Source organism: Pseudorasbora parva, chromosome 17 (genome assembly GCF_024679245.1).
Source record: "Pseudorasbora parva isolate DD20220531a chromosome 17, ASM2467924v1, whole genome shotgun sequence".
Lineage (NCBI taxonomy): Eukaryota > Metazoa > Chordata > Actinopteri > Cypriniformes > Gobionidae > Pseudorasbora > Pseudorasbora parva.
Window position 1 is genome coordinate 29,757,857 of NC_090188.1, and position 25,684 is coordinate 29,783,540.

Sequence of the window (25,684 nt, forward strand, 5' to 3'; positions counted from 1 at the left end):
ATTTATGTGATAAAAATACAAAAGAAAAGGTAAAATTGTGATATATTATTACAATTTAAAATAATTGGTTTTCAATTTATTATACTTTAAATTATGATTTATTTCTGTGAATGAATTTTGAGCTGAATTTTCAGTATCATTCCTCCAGTCTTCACCGTCACATGATCCTTCAGAAATCATTCTAATATGATGATTCATTTTCAAAGTTGGAAACAGTTCTGCCGCTTAATATTTTTTCATAACCTGTGATACTTTTTTATAATACTCTGATACGTTGATTAATAAAAAGTTTAAAAAAAAAAAATTAAAAAAAAGCAAATTGTTTTTAAAAAAATTTTTTTAAATATTTTGTAACAACACTATACACTACTGCTCAGTAATTTGGGCTCAGTCATTTTTTTTATTTCTTTTTTTTAAATAAATCAATAATTTTATTCAGCAAGGATGTGTTAAATTGATAAAAAAAATTGATAGTAAAGGAGATATAGAAAATATGTGTAATAAATAGATAAATGCAGTTCTTTTGAACCTTTTATTCATCAAATATATTAAGCAGCAGAACTGTTTCCAACACTTATAATGAATCATCATATTAGAATGATTTCTGAAGGATCATGTGACAGTGAAGACTGGAGGAATGATACTGAAAATTCAGCTTTGCATCACAGAAATAAATGATCATTTAAAGTATAATAAATTGAAAACCAAATATTTTAAATTGTAATAATATATCACAATATTACAAAAAAAAATCTGTATTTTTGATCAAATAAATGCAGGCTTGATGAGCAGAAGAAACTTCTTTCAAAAACATTACAAATAGTAATGTGTCCAAACTTTTGGCCTTTACTGGCCAAATATATATACAAAATGTATTTCAGAATACGCTTAAAATTGAGAATAAATGTGGAAGAATAATGTTGATAAACTGTTTTATTCCCATATCTTTAAATATTAATTATTAGGGGTCAGTAATAATATTAAGTTCATGTTAAATCGACAGCGCTACAAGATTCAAATGATAAAAATATGACCAACAAACATATCGTTCTATACAGTGAGGTGAAACATGATTTTTATGACAGGACTTCAAATGGTGCCGTGGGACAGTGGTGATACAAAGAAGTGGTTCTCCAAGCGCACTGTGTTTTTTTTTTCCAATGTGTCATAGATTCTATCAAAAACGTGACCTGACACTTTGATGACTCACAGGTTCTCGGAGTAGATCCAAATGCCAGAGAGAATTGCTGTCTGTCTTGCCGCAGTAAAAATCTCTCTCTCTCTCTCTCTCTCTCTCTCTCTCTCTCTCTCTCTCTCTCTCTCACTCTCTCACTCTCTCACTCTCTCACTCTCTCACTCTCTCACTCTCTCACTCTCTTTCGATGAACTCACTTCTGTCTCGATGAACTCCATCCCGCATTCATAACTCAGCATTTCATCATGCCAAAAGAGCAAACCCATAATTGCTACACAAGGACTAGAAAAGCATAATTCTGGTGTTGGATCAAAATGATATGACACTTACTTGCTGTTGGCCTTTACAGATTCTAAACAGGTCGAAACACAACTTATTGATATTTCATCACAAATGATGCATATAATGATCGATGTTCCTATGCATGTTGACCTATGAATTACAATTCCCAATGACTTGTGATTATAAGACAATCATTTTATAAAGATCACACTCACAAAGAGAAATATATATCTGTATATATCTGTAATATCTGATAGCAAATGCATTTGTGATTTTTTTATTTCCATGAGTTTTCTGCAAATATCTTTAAAATCCCTTCTACTTGCTTATCATTGTATTTCTGTTTATATATTTGGGAGCAAATTTGTTTAATGATTTAGAAAGATGTCTCTTACTAAGCTGCAATTATTTAAAGGAACACTCCACCGTTTTTTAGAAAGGCTTATTCATCCTCAAATAAAGATTTGAACGGTTATGAATCAGCGTATTGATTCATGATTCGGATTTGACACGCGATCCGAATCATGAATCAATACGCTGATTCTTAACCGTTTGAATTTTTATTTGAGGATTGAAAACAAACAGGGAAGAGAAGTTGTTGTTATTTTTGGACCAAAATGTATTTTCGATGCTTCAAGAGATTCTAACTAAACTAACTGATGTCTCATATGGACTACTTTGATGTTTTTATTCCCTTTCTGGACATGGACAGTATAGTGTGTATACACTTCCATACACTCTTTGACTAAATATAAAATATATTAAACTGTGTTCTGAAGATGAACGGAGGTCTTACAGGTGTGGAATGACATTAGGGTGAGTCATTAATGACATCAATTTCATTTTTGGGTGAAATAACCCTTTAACACACTCAGATGCATCTAATATGATAAAACCGAGCTGATGAGTGGAAGAAGTGGAAGTGGTGTCTGTGGCATAAAAAAAACCCTGCTAAATCAAGGCATCATCCAAAAATGTCATATTGTGGCTTTAAAGCCCCACTTGGCTACTTTTGCTCTCGGGGTCCCCCTACAGTTTGGAAAAAATAATGTCCTCAACTACTGTCGTAAGCTCAGTCATCCTACAACAGGGGATGCCATCGCGCGTGCATTTGTTGACATGACAACCCTGATAGCCCTGAACTAGTGATGCGTGGGTCGTCTCATAACCCGCGGACCCCGTATGTCTATTTAATGGTCGCGGGTGCGCGGCGGGTTGTAAAAATATATACAGTGGTGCGGTGCGGGCCAAATAACTTCATAAAAGCGTCCCGCGGGTCGGTGCAGCACTTCTGGCGGCACGTGTGAAATGTCTTCATCCCAGGTAACGTTACAGTCAGTGGCTTATGTTTCAGCATGTCATATGAATATAATTTCATGGGTTTTGTTTTTTTCAAACGCCAAATAATCGATGCTCACGTTTACAAGCCAGCGTCATTATAGTAGTCTATTGGTTACCGTTTTACAGAATCTATATGATACTTCAGTTCAATGTTTGAGTGGTAGCTCACCGTAACAAGCAGGACAGCATCGGTTGGGCGCGCCTCCTTCAGCTCACGCCGACGAGCAAACGCTGGTCACATGTTGATTCTCGTCCTGCCTTTAATCACATCATTTTTTCATTTCCTCTTATTGCTTTCCTCCAACAAAACCTTTTCTTTCTTATTTGTCTCTGCTGCTTCGGACATGACTATATTATCCGACGAACAAAGTTGGGCTCGCACGTCCGAATTTAAGGAAGTGTGTGTGTTGGTGGAAGTGACATGCCGTAAAGCAGTCGAATTTTGTAGTTCTTTTCTTTTTCTCGGGTTACTACCCGAAACCCGAAGTTTAAAAGTACGATTAAAAACGATACAGACCCCATCAGGCTATGGCAGACGTGTCATTCAACCTATTGTAAGTCGATTTATCATCACAAGAGTCTTAAAAAATATATTATGAAGGTTGAAAAGTTACCTAGTGCTGCTTTAACTGTCACATGTCTGTGTGCTTGTTTGGTCTTCCTGTTGTGTTTTGATTCTGTCACATATTTTTTTGTTGTATGCCGTGTTCCAGTTTGTTTTTATCGTTCACTCGGATCTGCATCATTGCTTAAGTTGCATAAGTGCCCACTACTGGGGGAACCTTTGGAATGGACTGAACTGGAACGCCCTAAGCCCTTGATCACTTGGAATCCACTATGGAGTTGATTTTTATTTTTATTTTCAAAAATTGTTTAATGCAGCATTCTATATGTATTTATACCAAGGTCTGTTTAAATACTCGATTCTGATGGGCAGGAAGATGTGCAGTAAAACCTAGGGCTGGGAATCGATTCCAAAAAGAATCGATTCCTCGATTCCAAGGCATTGGCAATCGAGAGTTGATTCCATCGCGGGGAATCGACTCCTCTTTATTCACTTGTCTCTCGCTTACTAATAATGATTGGAAGTCTATTTAGTTTTCTACTTTATTTAAAGCGGACGGTGTGTTAGAACTAACTTAAGAAAACAATCATCATTTTAACCCGTCTGTAAAAATGTACACTATAAACATCAGTTACAGCTTTAACTTGTTTTTAACTTGTAACCAAGGTATAAGCGCGACCTAGATGCAACCACCCTCCGCTTCGCGTCGGAGGGTGGTTGCAGAGTTGTTTGTGTTGGGGTAAATTAAACGTGATATGAAGTGCCGTCACAATCGTGTTGCATTGTGGTATATGAAGCTGACTGAAGTATACATATGAAGTAGACTCGCTCACTCGGTCAAAATCGAGGGAGCAAGGGTCTGTCCTTTATAAACTTCCCTTGTCCACTTCACGAAGTAGAACACACTTCAAAATGGCAGCGGGGATTCCCCTGAGGGGAAGTGCTTAGGAAAGTTTGCAACTGCGCGTCTTTAAGTGGAGTGGAATACAGCATTGGTGTCCTGCCACTTGTCTGTTTCCTAGGTTACCCTCGTTAGTTTAGTTCTGTTCAGCTGTGTTTAATTATCTTGTTTCTGTCTGCTATTTAAGTAAGGTTGTTTCCGTTGCCTGTCTGCATGGTCCTGTGAAGTAAAAGTTTCAGCCTGTTCCTGGGTCACCAACCGTGACAATAACACTACATTTTAAAATTATAAAAAATGTTGTGTTATAATAAAGCCCACTGTGAAATGTATTATTTAGTGGGTGGCGTTCTTTAAAATTAATGACAATTTTTGCAGTCATATCTGTGTGACTTTATAAAAGCATTTTGCCTATTAAAGGTGATGTATGTAAGATTGATAGACTACAGTCTAAATTTAAAATATTGTTTGCCCTGCCCCCTCCTCCTCAGACTCAACGCTCACACGGGTTGCCACTTTAAGGACGTGCAACAGGAGCGTACGCAATTGATAATGTAATGCGGGGAAACTTAGGCCCTGTACCAACTGGCACCCTAAACCCTCACGGTCTTCCTCTGAGTCCACACTTTCACAGCGTAATGTCGCTTTGACTGCCGGAAAGAAGTCCGCTGCATAACGCGCAGAAGTGCGCATCGAGGGTGCATATTGGCCTCACAAGCACCTTTCTGAAACCTAAAATGACAAATGGGACACCCTGCGGTCTCGTGGACTTAACGGACATGCGCACACAGTGCCCATTGTAAGTCCACAAGACCGAAAGTGCATATGAAGTGTGCCATTTGGGACAGGGCCTTAGTTGATGAGTTGATTAATCTGCTTTTTAATATGCTTTGTTTATTTTTAGATTGATGCAGAGGTTTTTTAACAATCTGTGGTGTCAAAATACTATTAAGTAAATTGACAACGTGTGGTAGCACAAAAAAACAAAACAAAAACAGATAGACATTTCGATACGGAATGCAATTTTTTTGGTTCAGAGAGACAAGTATATGAACTTAGCATGTTTCCTAAATATCTGCAAATAAATGATTATATATTTAAGCTTCAGTACAGTCAAAAACATACAGCACCTTTTTTACAACATATTTTAAAACTTATTATTTATTATTTTTATTTTATTAGATTTTGTATTATTTATTTTAAAACATTTAAAATAAATTGCATGAAAAATGAGTGAACACTGTAAAAAAAAAAAAAAAAAACTTTTAATTGTCCAAATACATCTTGAGGTCACTGTAGGTGACAGAAATCTGTCTCTTGATTTAAGCAGATCAGCTCTGTGGGTTGTTAAAGAAACCCCACAGAATAACAAAGATATGTAGAACAAAACAAACCTGATTTAACAACAATTTACTCTTTAACTCCAGCAACACTACAAGTTTAACGTTCAAGATCGCATCCTCATTAGCCAAACCCAGGCCTGTCAATCATTGCTGTAATCTCTTTAGGGCAGAGAAACAGAAATAAACCTACAGAGTCCTACGTGCACAGGCTGCATTAAGAAGATGTTTAGACGGGAAGGTTCCTCTGCCCATTAAGCCAGCTTACTCGACTGGAGGAAGAGATACATTTGATCGTCACATCAGAAAAACGGATTACTGGAGGGCCCGAGCCAAGAAGATCGCTGCCATAATCTTACGTGTTTATCCAAGACTTGATGGCTTCTTCCATCTCAACCTCCTACAACAAAAAGCACCTGTCTGCCTGATTTATTATGTAATGTGAATCAAAGCGAGCTTCAGAACGATTATCAAGCGACATTTTCCCACCCATTTGGGTGAGTGTATTTCATCAGAATCTGTTGTAATCTTCCTAGAACAGTTCTTTAACGCCTACAGTGGCTTACACAAGACAATATGCATAACTTTCTGGGATATCACCTTCTATGGTTTGGGCAACTCCTTCAATGCAAATCTATTAATCGGTTAGATAAGTTAACACAACCCTACTCACCAACCCTACTGTGCAATTTGAGATATTCATGTTTGTGGTACAAATTAATTTTAATAGGCTTCAAAAGAACAAAGAGGAAAACAGGACTCATTGTACCAGCTTGACTAAGAAAGTGTTTAAGGCCCACTGAAGTGCGTTGAAATGCGAAGCATTATGTGTTGACGTAATTTCCACTGAAACAGAAAGACAGGACAGGACATCTAACAGCTCCTTTCCCTTTTTTAAAAGAGTCAATATTGTTTTGTTTATATCACAGCTTGGCCAGAGACGTTGAGCCCGGTAAAAGCTGCAGTTTCCTCCTTATCTCTAACCGTTTCTCCTCCTAACCTCCTCCAATTCTAGAGAGCATTTGATTAGACAGATGTTGATTAGACAGATCTTATGAGAAGCTGAAGTGTAGTGTGATGTCATCAAAATGATTGATTATGACTGATCCATAATACAGGAAGTGAGAGACATTTCAAGGCACTTCAGTGAGCCTTTAATGCCTATATGAACTGCAAGCAATATCTATGGACTTGTAAGGTAATCTGCAAACCTAGGGAGTTATTTTAATGCCATTTGATTCCATTTTAATACCCCCAAATGTTAAATGTGAGAATAAATATAAAAACAATTTATAGACATCAATATGCATATGCAATGGACATCGGTTAGCGCATCATTGGTAGCTCCTTTGAAGGCATTCTGAGTAAAACAGCTCTATATTTAAAGCAGCACATAACCAGAACAATACAACGTTTTACCGAATACAAACATTTGTTGAGCATAACCTATATGCAAACCCGATTCCAAAAAAGTTAGGACACTGTACAAATTGTGAATAAAAAAGGGATGCAATATTTTACAAATCTCATAAAATTATATTTTATTCACAATAGAATACAGATAAAATATCAAATGTTGAAAGGGAGACATTTTAAAATGATATGCCTAATACTGGCCCATTTTGGATTTCATGAGAACTACACATTCCAAAAAAGTTGGGAAAGGTTGCAATAAGAGGCCGGAAAAGTTAAATGTACATATAAGGAAAGGTACTGCATCACATACAGGACTGCTACTGTAATGGAAATCACAACATGGGCTCAGGAATACATCAAGAAAACATTGTCTGTAAACACAATCCACCATGCCATTCACCGTTGCCAGCTAAAACTCCATAGGTCAAAAAAGAAGCCATATCAAAACATGATCCAGAAGTGCAGGCGTGTTATCTGGGCAAAGGCTCATTTAAAATGGATTGTGGCAAAGTGGAAAACTGTTCAGTGGTCAGACGAATCAAAAATGTAAGTTCTTTTTGGATAATAAGGATGCCATGTCATCCGAACTAAAGAGGACAAACCAAGTTGTTATCAGCGCTCAGTTCAGAAGCCTGCATCTCTGATGGTATGGGGTTAAATGATTGTGTGTGGCATGGGCAGCTTACACATCTGGAAAGGCACCATAAATCCTGGAAGGTATATTCAAGTTCTAGAACAACATATGCTCTCATCCAGATGTCGTCTCTTTCAGGGAAGACCTTGCGACCTCCAACATGACAATGCCAGACCACATCCTGCATCAATTACAACATCATGGCTGCATAGAAGAAGGATCCGTGTAATGAAATGGCCAGGCTGCAGTCCAGATCTTTTACCCATAGAAAACATTTGGTGTATCATAAAGAAGATGCGACAAAGAAGACAGAAGACAGTTGAGCAACTATAAGTCTGTATTAGACAAGAATAGGACAACATTACTATTCCTAAAATTGAGCAACTTGTCAGTCCCCTCAGTCCCCAGATGTTTGCAGACTGTTATAAAAAGAAGAGGGGATGACACACAGTGGTAAACATGGCCTCAAAAACAACTTAAAATCAACTTATTTTTCCCTTAAAATTACACATTTTCTCATTTTCATCTATGTTGTATTTTGAATAAACTTTTGACATTTGAAACTTCCACATCATTGCATTCTGTTTTTACTCACAACTTCTACAGTGTCCCAACTTTTTTGGAATCGGGCTTGTACTTTGGATTAGGGCACGAGTATTCAACTATAGCTCTTTAGGTTTATTTTTTCTGCAGATTTGTGCTGCCCAATCAAACACACCAGAACAAGGCCTAACATGCCCTGCGTCCAAAACCAAATACATACATGCATACATACATGCATGCATACATACATACAAGCATAGCATTAAAAAAACAGTAGGCGAAACGTAACCCGATGACCTACTACTTCCACTGAGATTCTAAAGTGTATATTTAATGAACACTATACCAAGCATGAGACCAGAGGAGAGGACTTGTGAATTGCAGTAAAGCGACACAACTGACACTAATAGGTCACATGACAGGAACAACATGGTGGATAAAGTATGTCTGAATTTCATTAAAACTACCCATATTCATACTATATAGAGCAGGGGTGTGCAATCCTTCTCTTGGAGAGCCACTGTAATGCAGAGTTTAGCTCCAACCTCAAATAATAAACATGAACCAGCCAATCAAGGTCTTACTAGAAACTTCCAGGCAGTTGTTTTAAAGGGGTACTTCAGCGCTGGGAAGATCAATCTGTATTTAAACTGGGTCATCAATGTAGTAGAAATGTGAAATTATTTTTGAATTTGGTGCTTTCTAGACTGAGAAAAGACAGAAAATGTATTTTTGTCTCATGGGGATGAAAGACTACAATTCCCAGAATGCTTCGCTGCCCTGTGAGGCCATTCCCAAAGCCACCTACTGGATTACTGTGACTGAGTTGAAGAAGACACTACAATTAAAAACTGACCGTGTCTGTTCAATATAATGAGTGAGTCACCGCGCGAGTATCACAGCACTGAGCACTAACTGCAGGAGTCAGATAAATGAGCTGATGAGCTCTCGTGATGAGACCTGAGGTAATCGCGACTACACTCACGGCTAGGGCTGGACGATATGGCCAAAATTTATATCACGATATATTTCTTAATTTTGGTCGATACGATATAATTTCGATATCGATATGAACTATATAAAAGCTTTAGAAAAACTACCAAGAACTGCCACAAAGGATTTCTGTACCTACAAACTTCTGACAAATTAATTTGCCAAGTCTATGAAACCTCCTCATATAAAACTATATAATATTTTAGAAATAAAAACGGTACAAATAAATTAATGTTCACCTTTTATTTGTATTTAGCCTTTATACGAACAAGAAATGTGAAATCACCATCAAATAAACAAGACTCTCACTTCGCAGACGCAGTTTATTGAGCATTTTCTTTTAAGTTATAAATTTCAGTGAAGAACGATTCATAGCGCTATATTCTCCTTTTATGCAAAACTATACCTTTATCTAGGCTTACTGATGCACAAAAAATAAATAAAAGAAGACTCAATTCAGTGGCCTATTTGTGCTCTGTTTGAGATGAGTGCACGCTGCTTTTTGCAAGGCTTTAAACAGGAGAAAATGATACATTTTCGTGAAGCCATGTCTGACCGTCTTTCACAAGCTTTGAAAGGTAATTTAAACGAGAATGAACGCATTGGTGTTAATACATGACATTGTGTGCAAATGTGGAAAGTATTAAAACAAATGTGCCACTTGCCTCTTACATAAATAGTCTACATGGATTATGTGTAACGCTTGGCATCGTATTGTTAGACATTAGATTGATGCATCTATGTCGATGTATTGTTACACCCCTAGTCGGCACCTCTCCGGCACAAGTTTAATATCAGCCCCATTCGCACGGGATTCGTATTATCTGGGGACCTCTGGTGATTTGTAATAATTGCAGAGAATGTCTGTGAACTTAATCCCGTGCGAATCGGCCATGTCTGTAATTTGTAAAATAAAAATTCCCCCGCAAATTAGCCTACCTACCATATTTCTCCTTACTTGTGGAAGCTCGTTCAGTCACATTTGTGTTGCGGTCAGGGAAACTCTTTTTGTAGCTAAAACGTGCCGCGTTGGATCTATCAGCCTACTACTGCTGAGCACTGGCTGCGTGTCCGTGGTGTAGGCCTACGTCATCACGCAAGAAGCCAATCGTGTTCTGCTCTTTCTGATGGCATGCGCCCTGAACGTCAGTCATATCGAAATATCGGAAATGTGTTTAAAAATCATATCACCGTTATTGAAAAAAATTATATCGCGATATATATTGATATTGAATTATTGTCCAGCCCTACTCACGGCATACATTCACAACGCGAGTTCAGTCTGGCGTGTTTCAGTTCATGCCTTTGCAAGCTTAACTTTCATAAAAATGAATTAGAGAAGTTAAAAGACTTACATTGCTCACCATAGCTCCGTTTAAATGAGTGCCTGTAGCTGCGAGCTGAGCTCTGAGTGTGATCTCCCATCCCCCATGCGCGGGTTCAAAACATGCTGAAATGGCTCCCTCTGCTGGCTGTAGTCTTTAGCCTTTGGCCAAACATTCCTCCTATGATGCAAATATCGTCAATTTCCATCATAGGAGGAATTTTTCCAGAAATAAAATGCATAAATCTCTTGTCTCAGGGGGATATGAGGGGGGAAAAGCACAATCATTTGAATATACTCCAGGGTTTCTACTGATACAAAGCCATATGCTAATCGCTGAAGTAACCCTTTAAGGCAAGTTGGAGCTACAGAGCAGTGGCCCTCCAGGACTGAGTTTAGACACCCTGATATAGAACATACTTTTTACAAATGTTAACAGAGTAAATTCAAATTTAAATGTAGCACCTACTCAGACAGTATTCGATTTTGGATTTTTCAGAATTACTGACCTTACTAAATTTGCCGGCAGGTGAGTTTGATCAAGGTTGGAAACTTTTTGCAGAAAAATTGTGTTGCTTAAGCGTGTGTTCACACTTTTTGTTTGGTTTGTTTGGTCCAGACCAAAAAAAAACATTAGTCCTGGTCTGCTTAGCGTTCACAATGACATAGGATGTATAACAACCTGATTGGTTGGCTTTTATTACATATGTGACGGAGCTGGCCGAACCACAAATTAAGATCTGCTACGAAGAGATGCGGTTCTGATTCCTGGGCAACATCGCAACAATGACAAGAAAAAAAACAGGTATGCATGAGCATATTCCATAATGCTTCCATATTTCACTCTACCGCACCAGAGTTCATTTGGAATTGGACGAGACCCATCTTAGGTGCGCACCAGGGTTCGGATGTCAGCGCTCACACTTACTCAAATGAACCACACTAACAAAGCAATCCCACCAGGGTCCGTTTAAATCAATTCAACCATTCCAAATGTGAACACACCCTAAATCTAACTTTTAGTATAAAATATATTGATATAACTTCAGTGTATAGTGCCAATCTATTCACTTTATTACGCTACAGTGCCCTTCAAATCAAGATCATCTATGAATTTTAAAGTGTTTTAAAGAACTGTGATACAGAAACATCAGCGGCTTCATCAGAGATCTAATTAACCCGGTTGAGTCACTGAGAATCTCTTTAGGTTAACCTCCTCCGCCTCGTCAGATGATCTCTGATATGATCGAGCAAGTCTGTCTTCTTCAGACACTTTAAAACCCTTAACTTCCAATTAACAAAATGAAACCAGTAATCAATCTTGTGTAACTCTGATAAAGTTATAACTGGACTTGACCTCTTAAAGCCCTTTTTAACAATCCTAGGGCTGATCATTATCTCAAATGAAAACCAGGCCAGCTCTGTCTGCAGATCTCAATTTATTCTGGACAACACACACTTGAGTAGTGTTTTACAAAGCCAGGCAAAAATACTACTGGTGTGTTTTGTAATATTTCTAATGTGTTTATTCATTTATCAACTGTTTATAGTCAAAACATATTAGACAATGGAAACAACCTCATGTTCCACATTTCTAGCCTATGTGTTTTGTAAGAACATCAATAAGTTCATGGTGCTGTAGTGAATCAATCAAATACTGAAATTAAAAGTCTCAGGCCCTTGCTCTCCAATTAAAGTGACAGTTCACCCAAAAATTATTCAGCCTAAAGTTGTTATCATTTTTTTCAGTGGAACACAAAATGAGATATTATGCAGAGGTGCTTTTCCCATTCGAAAAAGTGAATGAAGCTTCAGATTGAAAAGGTATTACAAAAGAAATCCATATAGACCTATGAGCTTCTGAAACGTACTATAAAGAATTCCAACATCTCATTTTCAAATTTTCATGGTTCTAATATGTCAAAACAAAATGTAAAGCAGCATATTTGAATATGTGGAAATGCAAATTAGACTTGAAGGCTACAGAAAATAATACATTAGTGAATAAAAGTTACAATTTCAATTTCAACTTCAACTTAAAAGTTGTTTGAGTTCAGAAGACTTACACAAGTTGTCAAAATTACTTTTATGGTACTTTTTTTCCATATCAGAACTTGACAGACTTGGGACATAATATGCTTTCATTGTATGCAAAGTAGGAACCAAGTTCCACTGAAGCACTCATTAAGGATCTCATGTCAGAAGAGGTAATTCTATGCTTAATTATTCATTATCCGTAAGGAAGAATGGTGGGCCAGTGGTTTCATTAATTATGCCATTCAGTTGCCATAGTAACCACTGTCTTATTAGACCATTCAAGCCTTAATGTAAAAGAAAGATGTGCTCAATTCAGTCTTTGAACTCAAACCTGAAGTATTGATCTCTCTGCCTCTCATTGCATTTGACTGCATCATGGGATGTTTTAGGAAAAAATGCAAGAAGAAATGCCATTGTATTCACAAGTGGTGAAAATAAATTACCAACAGCAAAAACATTAATGTGCAGTGCTCTGTTCTCTTTGACTTTGAAGAATAAATGAGATGAACAAGAACATGAAGTATTTAAAGCAAAAATTAGGTATAAATTGACATGGTTTACTTTTTTAACATGCTAGTGTTCTTATTGTGCACATTATTATTTTTAAGTTTTTCTCTTTTTTTTCAAACTAAATGAAATATTTAGCAGGATTTTGCTATGAAACTACTGGTTAAAGGGGTCTTATGATGCTTGTGCAAAGACGTACGCAAAAAGAGAAGCCGAGGCTTCAGTGAACGGAGACGCTGGGTGTTTGGATGCAAAAGCACAAACACTTTGTTAGGCCTTCTGACAATGGAGGAAATTAGGAATCAGAGGTTAAAGGTAGGGTAGGCAATATCAGACAGGCTAACAATAGCAAGATAAGATCCCACGCTCCCTTCAGAGCACTTAACAAAGCCACGACTTCTCCAAAACACATGAATGCATACAGCAGAGTCTGCAAAGCATCACGAGATGAGACGGTGTTAAATTGTGTCTCAAAGCACATAACATTTCAATAATGAATGTAAACATTTAGAGAGCTCCGTACTGTGCTTGTACCACCTGACTGCAGCATTTTCTTTTCAGTGTTGATAGTGTTGACAAATGCATAAATTTGAGTCTGAAGACGAGAGCAGCTCCGGGTAGAACATCACAGGTTGCAATCTCGTAAAAACACGACATAGCATGACGCAGCATAAGCTCGTTGTTTTGGTTCAGGAAGAACTGTAAAAGGTGACTGCTGTTTGTGGCACTGAGTGTGTGTACAATTCTGTATAATCTTAAGGAACGTGCTAATGACATGATGCTTGTGCAAACAGGGTGCTCGGAGGTATGGAAATACATAAAGTATGTTGACAGACAGGTAGGACATCGGACCATTGCATTTGGATCACTCTGAAAAACTATTGCATAGTTGGTTCTGCTTGATTGGTTTAATCATTTGCATTTTCAGAATTGAACTCTGACTGATACGGTAAAATACAAACTGATATGGTTAAATCCACTGCCGTAACATTGTTTTAAAAAGTGAGTGGGACAAGAGCGTGTGTGGTGGTTGAGGGGGATAATACAACGCTATACCAGAAATGTACAAAAACAAATGTACAAAAATAACATGATGTACAAAAATATATGTTTTAGAGTACAATAAGTCCAATTCCCACCGGAATAGTATTACCTGGGACCTCGAGTGATTTGTAATAATTGCAGAGGTTGTCTGTGATCTTAATCCCGTGCGAATAGGCCATGTCTGTAATTTGTAAAGTAAAAATTCTCCCCCGAATGACCTACCATATTTTGCTGAACACAGAGGTCCTGTGATATTACTAGTCCCGCGCAAATCGGCATCTCTGTGATTTGGCAGGGTCGTATTTCTTTATTTTTTCAAAGTTTTTGTTTTCCTTGCACCTTTTTATTCTCTTTTGCAGAATGGAAGCTGCGTTGGAGTGTTTTGATAGTACTTTGGGTGCTGGGTCATATCGATCTCCACTATAAACATTTTGCAAAAAGAGAACACTGAAAAGCATCAGAAGAGCGAAAAGAAAAAGACTGTTTAGATGGCAATGGATGACATATATAGCAGCATGGCATAGATGTACATCATGTTAGACCTATAACGAAAAGACATTTCTGAGCAATAGTCTATCCAAGCGAGGGGGTTCACATCATGATTCGAGGTAAATGTATTACAATTAAATGTGAGCTATTTTACCCTGGTGAACTGTAAATCATACAGAAAAATAACCATGGTTTTATTATAGTAAGTGTAGTAACCATGTTTTTTTGGCTAAATGATTACCATTTATATAACCACAGCTTTACCACAAAAACTACGATTAGAGTAGCTAAACCATGGTTAATTTGTGGTTGCCATGGTTTAACTACAATAACATTGTTTTGTTTTTTTTGTAGTAAAACCATGGTTAATTTTTTAGTAAGGGATGAAATAATTGTTTTTATCGATATAACATAACAGGACTCACAACATATTGCCCAAAGGACACAGTATTATCTAGTCACCCAGTGAAAACATATTTCCACTCTGCTACAAGAAATATAATTTTGGTACAACAATTTTTAGATAAAAAAATGACGTCATATCCGGGAGATAAGTTATTAAATTCGAGTAAAATCACAGTGCTTATCCCGTGCGAATGCGCCACATGAAAATCAGATGTAGTGGAATAATTTCTAAATCACATGAGTTCCCCAGAATACTAATTCCGTGCGAATAGGGCTATAGAGTCAGTGCATGTTTATTATGACAATTTCATCCTTACATCTTTATCTTATGCTTGTGTGTCCTAATGGTCTGGTGGGAGATTTTTTGCCAAGTGTGTCAGAGGTTAAGGGTTCTAATGGTCCCTCGTATACATTTTTTTCTCATTAAAACCAAAGATATTCATCAGTGATTGTATATCAAGAGCAGGGACATGTTAGTTTGCTTTTTGTTTTGTGATTTCACCGGAACGGATAGCACGTTTTCAGATCACAGCAAAGTGGTAGACTGAAGCGCTTGTTTGAGTGAAGATTGTGAAGCGTGCTCACGAGATCCAAGAGAACACTTTTGCTTTCTGGCTTCCGCCACTGATAACAGCGGCAACAAGCACTCAACATGATTTCAAAATAACACAATCTATGGCCAGATTGCCCAGGCCTATATTTAACACAAACTAACAAAATTAATACTCTCAAACTGAGATGCTTCCTTTGTATTCAATACATACAAGATGTATAAAGGTATGACGCAAGATGTTTCAAAGAGTGGTGGGGACAGTATCGGACCAGGCAAAAAGTGGTGGGGACATGTCTATGCCATCCCAGTGGAAAATTACGCCTATGATAAAACATTACTAACTGTGTTTACAATTGCTTAAAGCCTTGGAAGCTGAAGGTAAGGGGCACTACATTTCCCTGACACACTTGAGGTGTTCACAATGCAAACACAATGAACTTGGACTGCTGGCCAATCAGAGCATTCTGAGCTTTTCGGAAGGAGGGGCTTTGTAGAAATCAGCGCATTTCAGATAGGCCGGCAATAGAGGAGCTGCAATAATGTACAGTATGTGAAAAACAGCATTTTTTTATATTAATGCATGTTGATCAATTTTTCTCCATAAAGAAAATAATGAACTTTTAAAATAGCATCATATGACCACTTTAATGCTATTACTATTACCGGACTGTTGTTTACATCAGCAGGGGAAAAAAGTAATTTAAGAAGCAAAGAAACATTTTCTATCTTTATGATAACATGCACATAATGATGAACCATGCACAATAAGACCAGGGACATTTATTAAGAGAGTAAATTGGATTTCATGCTGCATTTAAACAATGCAAGATAGGTTTATCTATGACACCTGGAATGACTGAACAACAGGATCAAGCACAGATCTGTGAGAGTTCTGTGAGAGATCTGTGCGGTAATATGGTTACCTTGTAAGTGCCATTGGGATACTTCATAAAGGACACCAGGAAGATATCCACAGGAAGAAGAGCTGATGTGATCAGCGCAATGGCCAGAGCACATATCGCCGTGATGGTGGAGATAACCTCGCTTTCCTGCCGGCTCTGATACTTCCGAATATAAACCCAGCAAAAGGCCACGATGACCTGAAGATACAGGGGACAATATGAGATGTGCATTAAGATAATTCATTTAAACTGATAATGTTAAACACAGAACCACCAGTTTAATGATTACTTATGAGTAAATGTTTAAAATTATATTTGTAGATACATATAAATTCTGTCTTTGTACAAATGTCTTTACAAAAATTATATTTTATTTATTTTATTTTTAATATATGACCTTAGTCAATGAATTAGTAAATAATTATATATATATATATATATATATATATATATATATATATATATATATATATATATATATATATATATATATATAATAAGTTAACTTTATTTTAGTTTTTATAGAACCGCTAACTATTTTAGGACTAATATTTGTGATACTTTTTTATAACTTTGTGTTAAGTTTGTGCGTCACTTTTTTAAAAGACCTAAATCTCTCTTGCGTCAAACCGATGTGTGTTATATCAGATTATTGGCCTTCTCAAAGTCACCATTAAAGCTGCACTATTTAACTTTTCCCGTGAGGGCTCTGATCACGTTTACTGATTTGAGGACAGGACAACCAGTCACTATGCAATAGTCATCCATAACCATCCAATGAATTCCTGATCGACAATATGAAGTTCCACACCTACATCTTTTCTTTTTCGAAAAGGCCTTTCACTCGGATGCGTAACAATAGGGAAGACAAGATGATCGAAACATCCATTTCATGCCAACTTCAAAGGTCATAGAAATTCAAAACTGTAATTTAATAACTTGAAATGTGATTTTGTATTGCACTTCATAGTAACCAATAGCTCCTCACATAGAAAGATAAGGAAAATCCTGCCTACAGATTTAGAAGGATATTAGAAGCCTACAGATTTAGAAGTCTCTGAGACAGCTGTCTCTGAAAAGCTATACGTTGTATCTCATTTAAAAAAATATGTTTTTTAAAAAACACTAATAGAGTCCAAATTTTAGGAGGAGCCTGTATGAGAGAAGGGTCGTATTTCAAACACATAAGCTCTAAGGACACCGCTAAAATGAGCTTGTGATTACGGGAAGCTGTTTTCAGACAGGATCAATTAAGAGCCCTATGCGCATTAGATTCCGCCTGAATTGTTGGTCAGATAATGACCAACCACTATGCATTTAAATCAGAAACGCTCCCAACAAATTGTATAATGGGAAATATTGCTCTCTTTACACTTGTTAAACTTGTGCAGGCTGCATTTTAATTAGAAAATTAAGGCATAGTAGCCACTTTAATTAAACAGCTCGACCAGGCAGAATAGAAATAAATTATATGTTTAAAGGTAAGGTGTTATTTCTGTGCCACTAAATTAAATTTAAAAAAATAAAAACTATATGTACGGTTTCCCGAGCACTCCCTCTTTCAGCCATTGGTTAGAAAATAGTCCTGCCTCAAACAAACAACAAAAATATTAACTTTACTGTGTTTATAATTTTGTCAACCTACAACATACTCATAGTTGAATAGTTTAAAATATAACAATCACAATACTAAGAAAATACAAAGAACCGTAAAATCAATTAATTGTGGCTAATATATTAGTGCCACTGTAATCGTGTTACATACAATAAGATAGGATTAAATGGTGAAATGTTTTATATCAGTAACACATATAAAGTGCTTGTATTTGAGCCTGAAGTGTTACTTCCAGAGAAAACACTATAGTGTGAACGTTTAGTAAAATCTGTCAAACAGTTCTGTAACTGTAACGTTAAACATAAACAGGATTATGGAATGACGTTTAAACAAAAGTAGTTTGGCGTGCCAGTATATGATACATATCGAGCTAGCACGTGATAGAAAAAGCAGAAATACCACGTCTAACAATAGAATAAAAGTAAATACAAGTTATAATGGCTATTTTGTGTATCTCACCAGTAAAACGATAGTGAAAATAGACCATCCGAGCACAGATTCAGAGAGTAACGCTACAGGCTTCGCCATGACTGCTTCACTTCCTGCAACACAGCTGACGCGTGCCATGTGACGGGTGACGTCACACAACACACGGGTGCGAAGGTCAAAACAAACTGGAGGAAAAAAAACCTGGAGACAACTTCTCTCCTCATAAATATTTAATCTGGAATAACCGAGATATTTTGTATACAAACAAATCTACTTTTTTTCCAACGCTGTTTTGAGGGAGATATTTTGCTCGCAAATGGCCATTTGTTAAACTATGAAGAATTTCTTAGTGTTTTTTTTCCCATTACCCCTAAAGAATTTGCTATTGTTTTTGATGCCATACCATCTGGTGTTATTTGACTGTTTCAACACATCCCCTACCCCTCTATTTTACCTCCTCTAGACCCTGCTGTTTCAGTGGTGTGGAAACATTGCTTTTCATCCACTAATACGTTTAGGCCTACAATTTCTTAATAAAAATGTGTCAATTCCAAATTCAACTATCGGAATGCCTTTTTTCCCCCTTATAATCCCTGGAGTTAAGTTTGACTGATTCCTAATAGATAAATAATTACTAATAAGATGAGAGAAGTTTCCTTTCGAATTGTCCACTGTTAATGCCTTTTTAAAGAAATCCAAAAAAGATGTTGATATAACTGTTCTTTTTGTAAACAGCACCCAGAGATTTTAGTGCGTTTGTTTTGGCATTATCATTAGCTAGATTAATTTACTGTTGAAAGACGTTTCCCTATTTGTTATTGAGAACACTGACAATGATTTTTCTTTACTTTGGGAAAATTTATATATATATATATATATATATATAATTTATTTTTATTTTTTGTAATTGATCTATTGTAATTGTCATCCCTTTTCTGCTTTTGATTCTGCATTTGTTAAAGGAGTAGTTCACTTTAAAATGTGCTCACCCTCAAACCATCCCAGGCGTATATGACATTGCATATGACATTCTTCTTTCTGATTAACATAATCAGAGTTAAATTAATAAATATCCTTCCAATGGAAAAAGCTTATAACATAGTAGGACGTCGGATGTAACATAAGTGTTTTGAACTGCAAGAGGCATAATTTGCCTGGTCTGATACTGTCCCCACCACTCTTTGAAACATATGATGCATAATTTGAATACATAAGGCGGTCTGGCGGGAGCTAAATATTTTACTTTACAAAGTTTTAAATATCCATATTTTTCTTATAAAACCTCATCGATTTACTTCAAAACATTTTTGAGCTTCAAACTCGTGAGCCCTGTTCACTGCTATTATATTATAAAGCTTGGAAGCATCAGGATATTCATTATTAATATAACTCTGACTGTGTTCATCAGAAAGAAGAAAGTCATATACACCTAGGATGACTAGAGGGTGAGTAAATAATGGGGTAAGTGTCATTTTTAAGTGAGCTACTCCTATATAGCTTACTCCTTCCTTTGTTTGCACAGGTTTGAAATAAAGCCGGTTGAATAGCCTAAAGACTTTGGGGGCAAAACTTCAAAATGATGCAATTGAAATTAATGTTGATTATATTCTTACCCTAAAATACATAACTAAAACACAGCTACAATTAATATAATGTACATATACTGCAATTACAATAATTGTAATAATAATAAAAATAATGATAATAATAATAATAATAATAATAATAATTATTATTATTATTATTATTATTATTATTATTATTATTATTATTATTATTATTATTATTATTATTATTATTATTATTATTATTATTATTATTATTATTATTATTATTATTATTCATGTGATTTCAACCAACCATGCTGTGTTATGCTCTGAGCTGACAACATTTTCAAACATATTTGAGAATATGCAAGAAAAAAAGGCAAGAAAACAATATGACCACCTGTCTTGATTCTTGTCTCATGAGAAAGAAATAGCTTTCCAGATTTAAAGTTTAATCTTTTAAAATCCCTTAGTCCTTCTGAGGGGACAGTGTGTGAATGTTTTGACTGGAACTATTCATCCAAAGTCTTCTCATATTTAATCTAGCCCAAGTGTCGCTGAAATAATTCATGATACTTGCTAAATTTTAATTTCCCCTTTCTGTATTTGAGATCCACCATGTATGAATTCATAATCCAGTTGTCCTTGGTGATAACCAGCAAACTAAACTGTAAGTGTTAAATCTTTTTCAAGTGTCTGCTTGCTTGCCAGCTTTTGACTGAGTGACACATTGGGATCCATTAAGCCCTTAATGTAATCAAGACTATTTCCATCTCTTACACCTCAGAACCAATTACCTAATATTACCGGCCTGTCCTTAATGGCACCTTTTTAAACTTCTGAGTTCAATTACCACATCGATGATTGACAGAAAGTCCCTGTACTGTTCCAGAGATGGAGAACGCAGAGGTCATCCGCAGGTGAACTGTGATTTGAAGCAGGACTCCACTTTGACTTCTGTATGTCTTTAAAGCACAACAAAAGAAGTCATGAAATAGACCTACATAATCATTGTTATACATCTGGATTTTATACACCACACAAAAACAATGTCTAAACATACACACGGTGATCTATGATAGCAAGTTTTTCCTATAATCAGTTTGAAGACAAAACCACTTCACGTTCTCTGAACAATGAATGTGTCTTTACTATAGATTAAGTGGAGAATGATAAATCATGTTAGAGTTTCTTCTACAGACATTATCAGTTATACACACACACACACACACACACACACACACACACGTTGGGTTTCCATGTGTTATGGGAACATTCCATAGTGTAATGGTTTTTGTACAAACTGCATAAACTTTCTGCTATTTTAGATTTTCAAAAAATAGTTTAATCATGGGGCCCAAGACATTTGTACTATACTTTGGGGGACATTTGTTCCCCATAACGTATAGGGAATACCAGGATGACACACACACACACACACACACACACACACACACACACACACACACACACACACACACTACCCATCCATTCTAACACCGAATCTAAGATTTTCCTTTTGGCTGTGGTATCAGAAAAATGTCTAGCTCAGCTTTTCATTGAGATTCATCAAACATAATCTGCTTTCTGTCGCTATTTCTAATTAATTTTTTATCTCCTCAAATGGCTTGGCTGTACATCAGGAGAATGAATCCGGTTTGATTTAATGAGGATAATTACCAGTGTAAAAGGTGTAAATGAATAACCTTCTCAGTGATAATCCACACCAGAAGCCGGTGTCCATGATAGGCTGGCAGGACCTAAAAGGAAAATGTATTTTACTGAAATTTCAGGAGATTTGCTTTAAATTGAATGTTATACATGCAAAATGTACAATGCTAAGGTGAATACTTGTCTATATTTTGATGAATACACCAGACTTCAGGCACAAAAATTCCATTCCTTTTTTAAAAAAAGTGAATTGTGTCAATTATGCGGCACTAGTGAACCCAAGTGGGTTTTAACTCCTTTCCTTCCATCAGGTAATTTTGACCCCCGAATTTTCAACCCTAGGTCTTTTGTCGCACTTGAACCACACACACACACACACACACACACACACACACACACACACACACACACACACACACACACACACACACACACACACACACACACACACACACACACACACACACACACACACACACACATTAAAATTGACTGGATTTAAGGAGTTTTGTGCTTGTAATTTAAAAAAAGTTAAAATCCTTCCCTCGTCATTTGACCCACTTGGGAATGAATGGAATGCGAGAAATGCTTCAGTACAAGAAATCCCTAAAAATTCAAACTATAAGTTATATAACATTACCAAAAAAAAATTTTTTTTATAATGTCTACATGTGTATCTGATCTGAATGCATACTGAAGAAAAGGTAGAAAAAGAAAAGAGTTTAGGACCCAACGGAACAGCTCATGTAGTGGCAAGAGTCATGAAATATCATATTATATATTTATTTATTTATTTATTTATTTTTATTTTATTTTTTCACAAGAGGACGGCAAAGACACCCAATGTAAGATTTTTTTGTTGTTGCTGGAATTAAACATTAAATTGAGAGTTATTTTAAATCTAAGCAAATAATGTGCTTAAATTATTATTTGGTTATTGATCAAATCTAGTCATTTAAAGGTAAATGCATAGATTGCTCATCGTTCTGGCAAAAGCATTGAGAATTTTTGATTTTTTTTAGAAAAACCATTTGCAAAACCATTTTCGTCTTTTGCGAAACATACTTTTCCAACCAAACCGACCAAAGCAAGATTCTCTGGACTCTGATTGTCAATAGTTATTAAAAACGGTATATTATTGTGGAGATATTTTTGCTGAACTCAGCACACCTAAGAAAAAGGATGTGGCTACTGGCCACTTGGTGACGCTATTACAGGGGGGAAAAAAACTAAAAGTGGCTATACTTCACCGTTAGTTCAACTGACTTAAAAATTGGCATGCAGTGTCTTTGTCCAAGGTGCAATGATTGGTGCAATGATTTTATATATATATATATATATATCTCACAAAAATGCGTATAAATAGTACGAGTGTGCAATGTCGTGGAATGTATACTCATTTTGGCGTGTCTATGGCACGCTGTTTTTCGCGTGCATATGATACGCATTTTATGGCGTATTATACATACGAACATTTTCGCACATGCCTACAACATTTCTAATCCATGGTAGACCTCCTCATTCTGAGAAATTTTGCCTATAGGACCACCCCTGTCCATCAAATAGTTCATTAAATATTGGCGAACTAGTCCAGGATTTTTGGCTTAACCTTGATAAAACCACTGGGGCACAATTCCCTCTATGTCAATAGTTATAAAAAAAAAAAATTATAGCTGGCCTTTGGTTAGCTATAGCAGGGTCATTTAAAAACAGGCCTTTGGAGAGCTATAGCAGGGTCATTTAGAAACAGGTGTGGCCAATTCTAACCAAAAGCCTATATCGTTCCTAATTCTCTGGACTCTCTAGAAAAACTGGCATGGCCAAGTGCATGCAAAGGCCTATAACTCCTAAACGAAAACTCAGAACATATGCAACATATGCGAAAATAAGTGAGCATATGCAACATTTGTTTCTAAACAAGCACGCTAGATTGGACCATAGGTGGTGCAATTACTGCAAAAATATAAAAGCTTTAAAAACCATGTATTTATATGGTAAATTGCCTTCATTTTCAAAAGTATTGGGACACCCCTACAAATCATTGAAATTAAGTGTTCCAATCACTTCCATAGCCACAGGTGTATAAAATCAAGCACCCAGGCATGCAAACTGATTCTAGAAACATTTGTAAAAAGAATGGGTCGCTCTCAGGAGCTCAGTGAATTCAAGCATGGTACCGTGATAGGTTACCACCTGTGCAATAAGTCCATTCCTGAAATTTCCTCTCTACTATATTCTTTATGGTCAACTGTTAGTGGTAATATTATACAAAGCATCGGATTCAGTGGTATAAAGCATGCCACAACTGAACTTTAGAGCAGTGGAGACGTGTTCTCTAGAGTGACTAATCACACTTCTATGTCTGGCAATCAGATAGATGAGTCTGGATTTGGTGGTTGCCAGGAGAACGGCATACTTGCCTGACTGGATTGTGCCAAGTGTAAAGTAAAGTTTGGTGGAGGGGGGATTATGGTGTGGTGTTGTTTTTCAGGGTTTGTGCTTGGCCCCTTAGTTCCAGAAAAGGAACTCTTAAAGGGTTAGTTTACCCAAAAATGAAATTGATCTCATTAATAACACCCTAATGTCGTTTCACACCCGTAAGACCTCTGTTCATCTATGGTACACAGTTTAATATATTTTTTATTTAAGTCCCAGAGCATATGCAGTCTATGCACACTTTGCTGTCCATGTCCAGAAAAGGAATAAAAACATCATCAAAGTAGTCCATCTGTGACATAAGTTGGTTGATTAGAGCCTCTTGAAGCATCGAAAAAACATTTTGGTCCAAAAATAACAAAAACTACGACTTTATTCAGCATTGTCTTCTCTTCCGTGTTCCACTATCCGTGATTTCAGCAGTTTGGATCACGTTTCAAACTGCCAAACTGCTGAAATCACGTGACACTGGCAATCCGAATCATTGATCGATTCACTCATGACCGTTTGAATCTTTATTTGAGGAACACGGAAGAGAAGACAATGCTGAATAAAGTCATAGTTTTTGATATTTTTGGACCAAAATTTATTTTCGATGCTTCAAGAGATTCTAATCAACTAACTGATGTCACAGATGGACTACTTTGATGATGTTTTTATTAGCTTTCTGGAAATGGACAGTATAGTGTGCATAGACTGCATATGCTCTGGGACTAAAATATAAAATATCTTAAACTGTGTCTGAAGATGAACGGAGGTCTTATAGTGTGGAACAACATTAGGGTGAGTCATTAATGACATCAATTTCATTTTTGGGTGAACTAACCCTTTAATGCTTCAACATACCAAGACATTTTGGACAATTTCATGCTCCCAAATTTGTGGAAACAGTTTCCTTCCTGTTCCAACATGACTACGCACCAGTGCACAAAGCAAGGTCCATAAAGTCATGGAAGAGTGAATTTGGTGTGGAGGAACTTGACTGGCCTGTCCTGACCTCAACCCAATAGAGCACTCTTTTTAAGATTAATTAGAGCAGAGACTGCAAGCCAGGCCTTTTTGTCCTACATCAGTGCCTGTCCTCACAAATGCGCTTCTATAGAATGGTCCCAAATTCCCATAAACACACACCTTAACCTAGTAGAAAGCCTTCCCAGAAGAGTTGAAACTGTTATAGCTGCAAAGGATGGGCTAACTCCATATTAAACCTTACGGATTAAGAATGGGATGTCATTAAAGTTCATGTGCATGTAAAGGCAGGCATTCCAAAACTTTTGGCAATAGTGTTCAGCAGGAGAAAGAAATTCATAGGTTTGGGACAACTTGAGGGTGAGTAAATGATGGCAGAATTTGGGCAGAATTATTCAACTAACTTGAGTCAAATTACGAACATGCGTTTACTTTGATAAATAAAACTTTCAAACCACTGACATTTCAAAATAGATTTTAAAGAATCAGTAATCAATAATTTACTCCTTTTAATATAGAAAACAATGACACTGCAATCCAGTCACAATG

General features: G+C 36.5%; 1 protein-coding gene across 1 annotated transcript in view; it reads right to left on the minus strand.

Moving 5' to 3' along the window:
- The window catches only part of lmbrd1 (LMBR1 domain containing 1), a 121,275-nt gene extending 102,612 nt beyond the window's left edge, over positions 1 to 18,663 (minus strand). The window contains exons 1-2 of the mRNA XM_067422104.1: positions 18,543 to 18,663; positions 16,490 to 16,666 (exon numbers count right to left, since the gene is read on the minus strand). Coding sequence (XP_067278205.1) covers positions 16,490 to 16,666; positions 18,543 to 18,650 — 285 coding nt within the window. The 5' untranslated portion in view covers positions 18,651 to 18,663. The remainder of the gene's footprint in view (positions 1 to 16,489; positions 16,667 to 18,542) is intronic.
- Between the last annotated feature and the right edge of the window lie 7,021 nt (positions 18,664 to 25,684).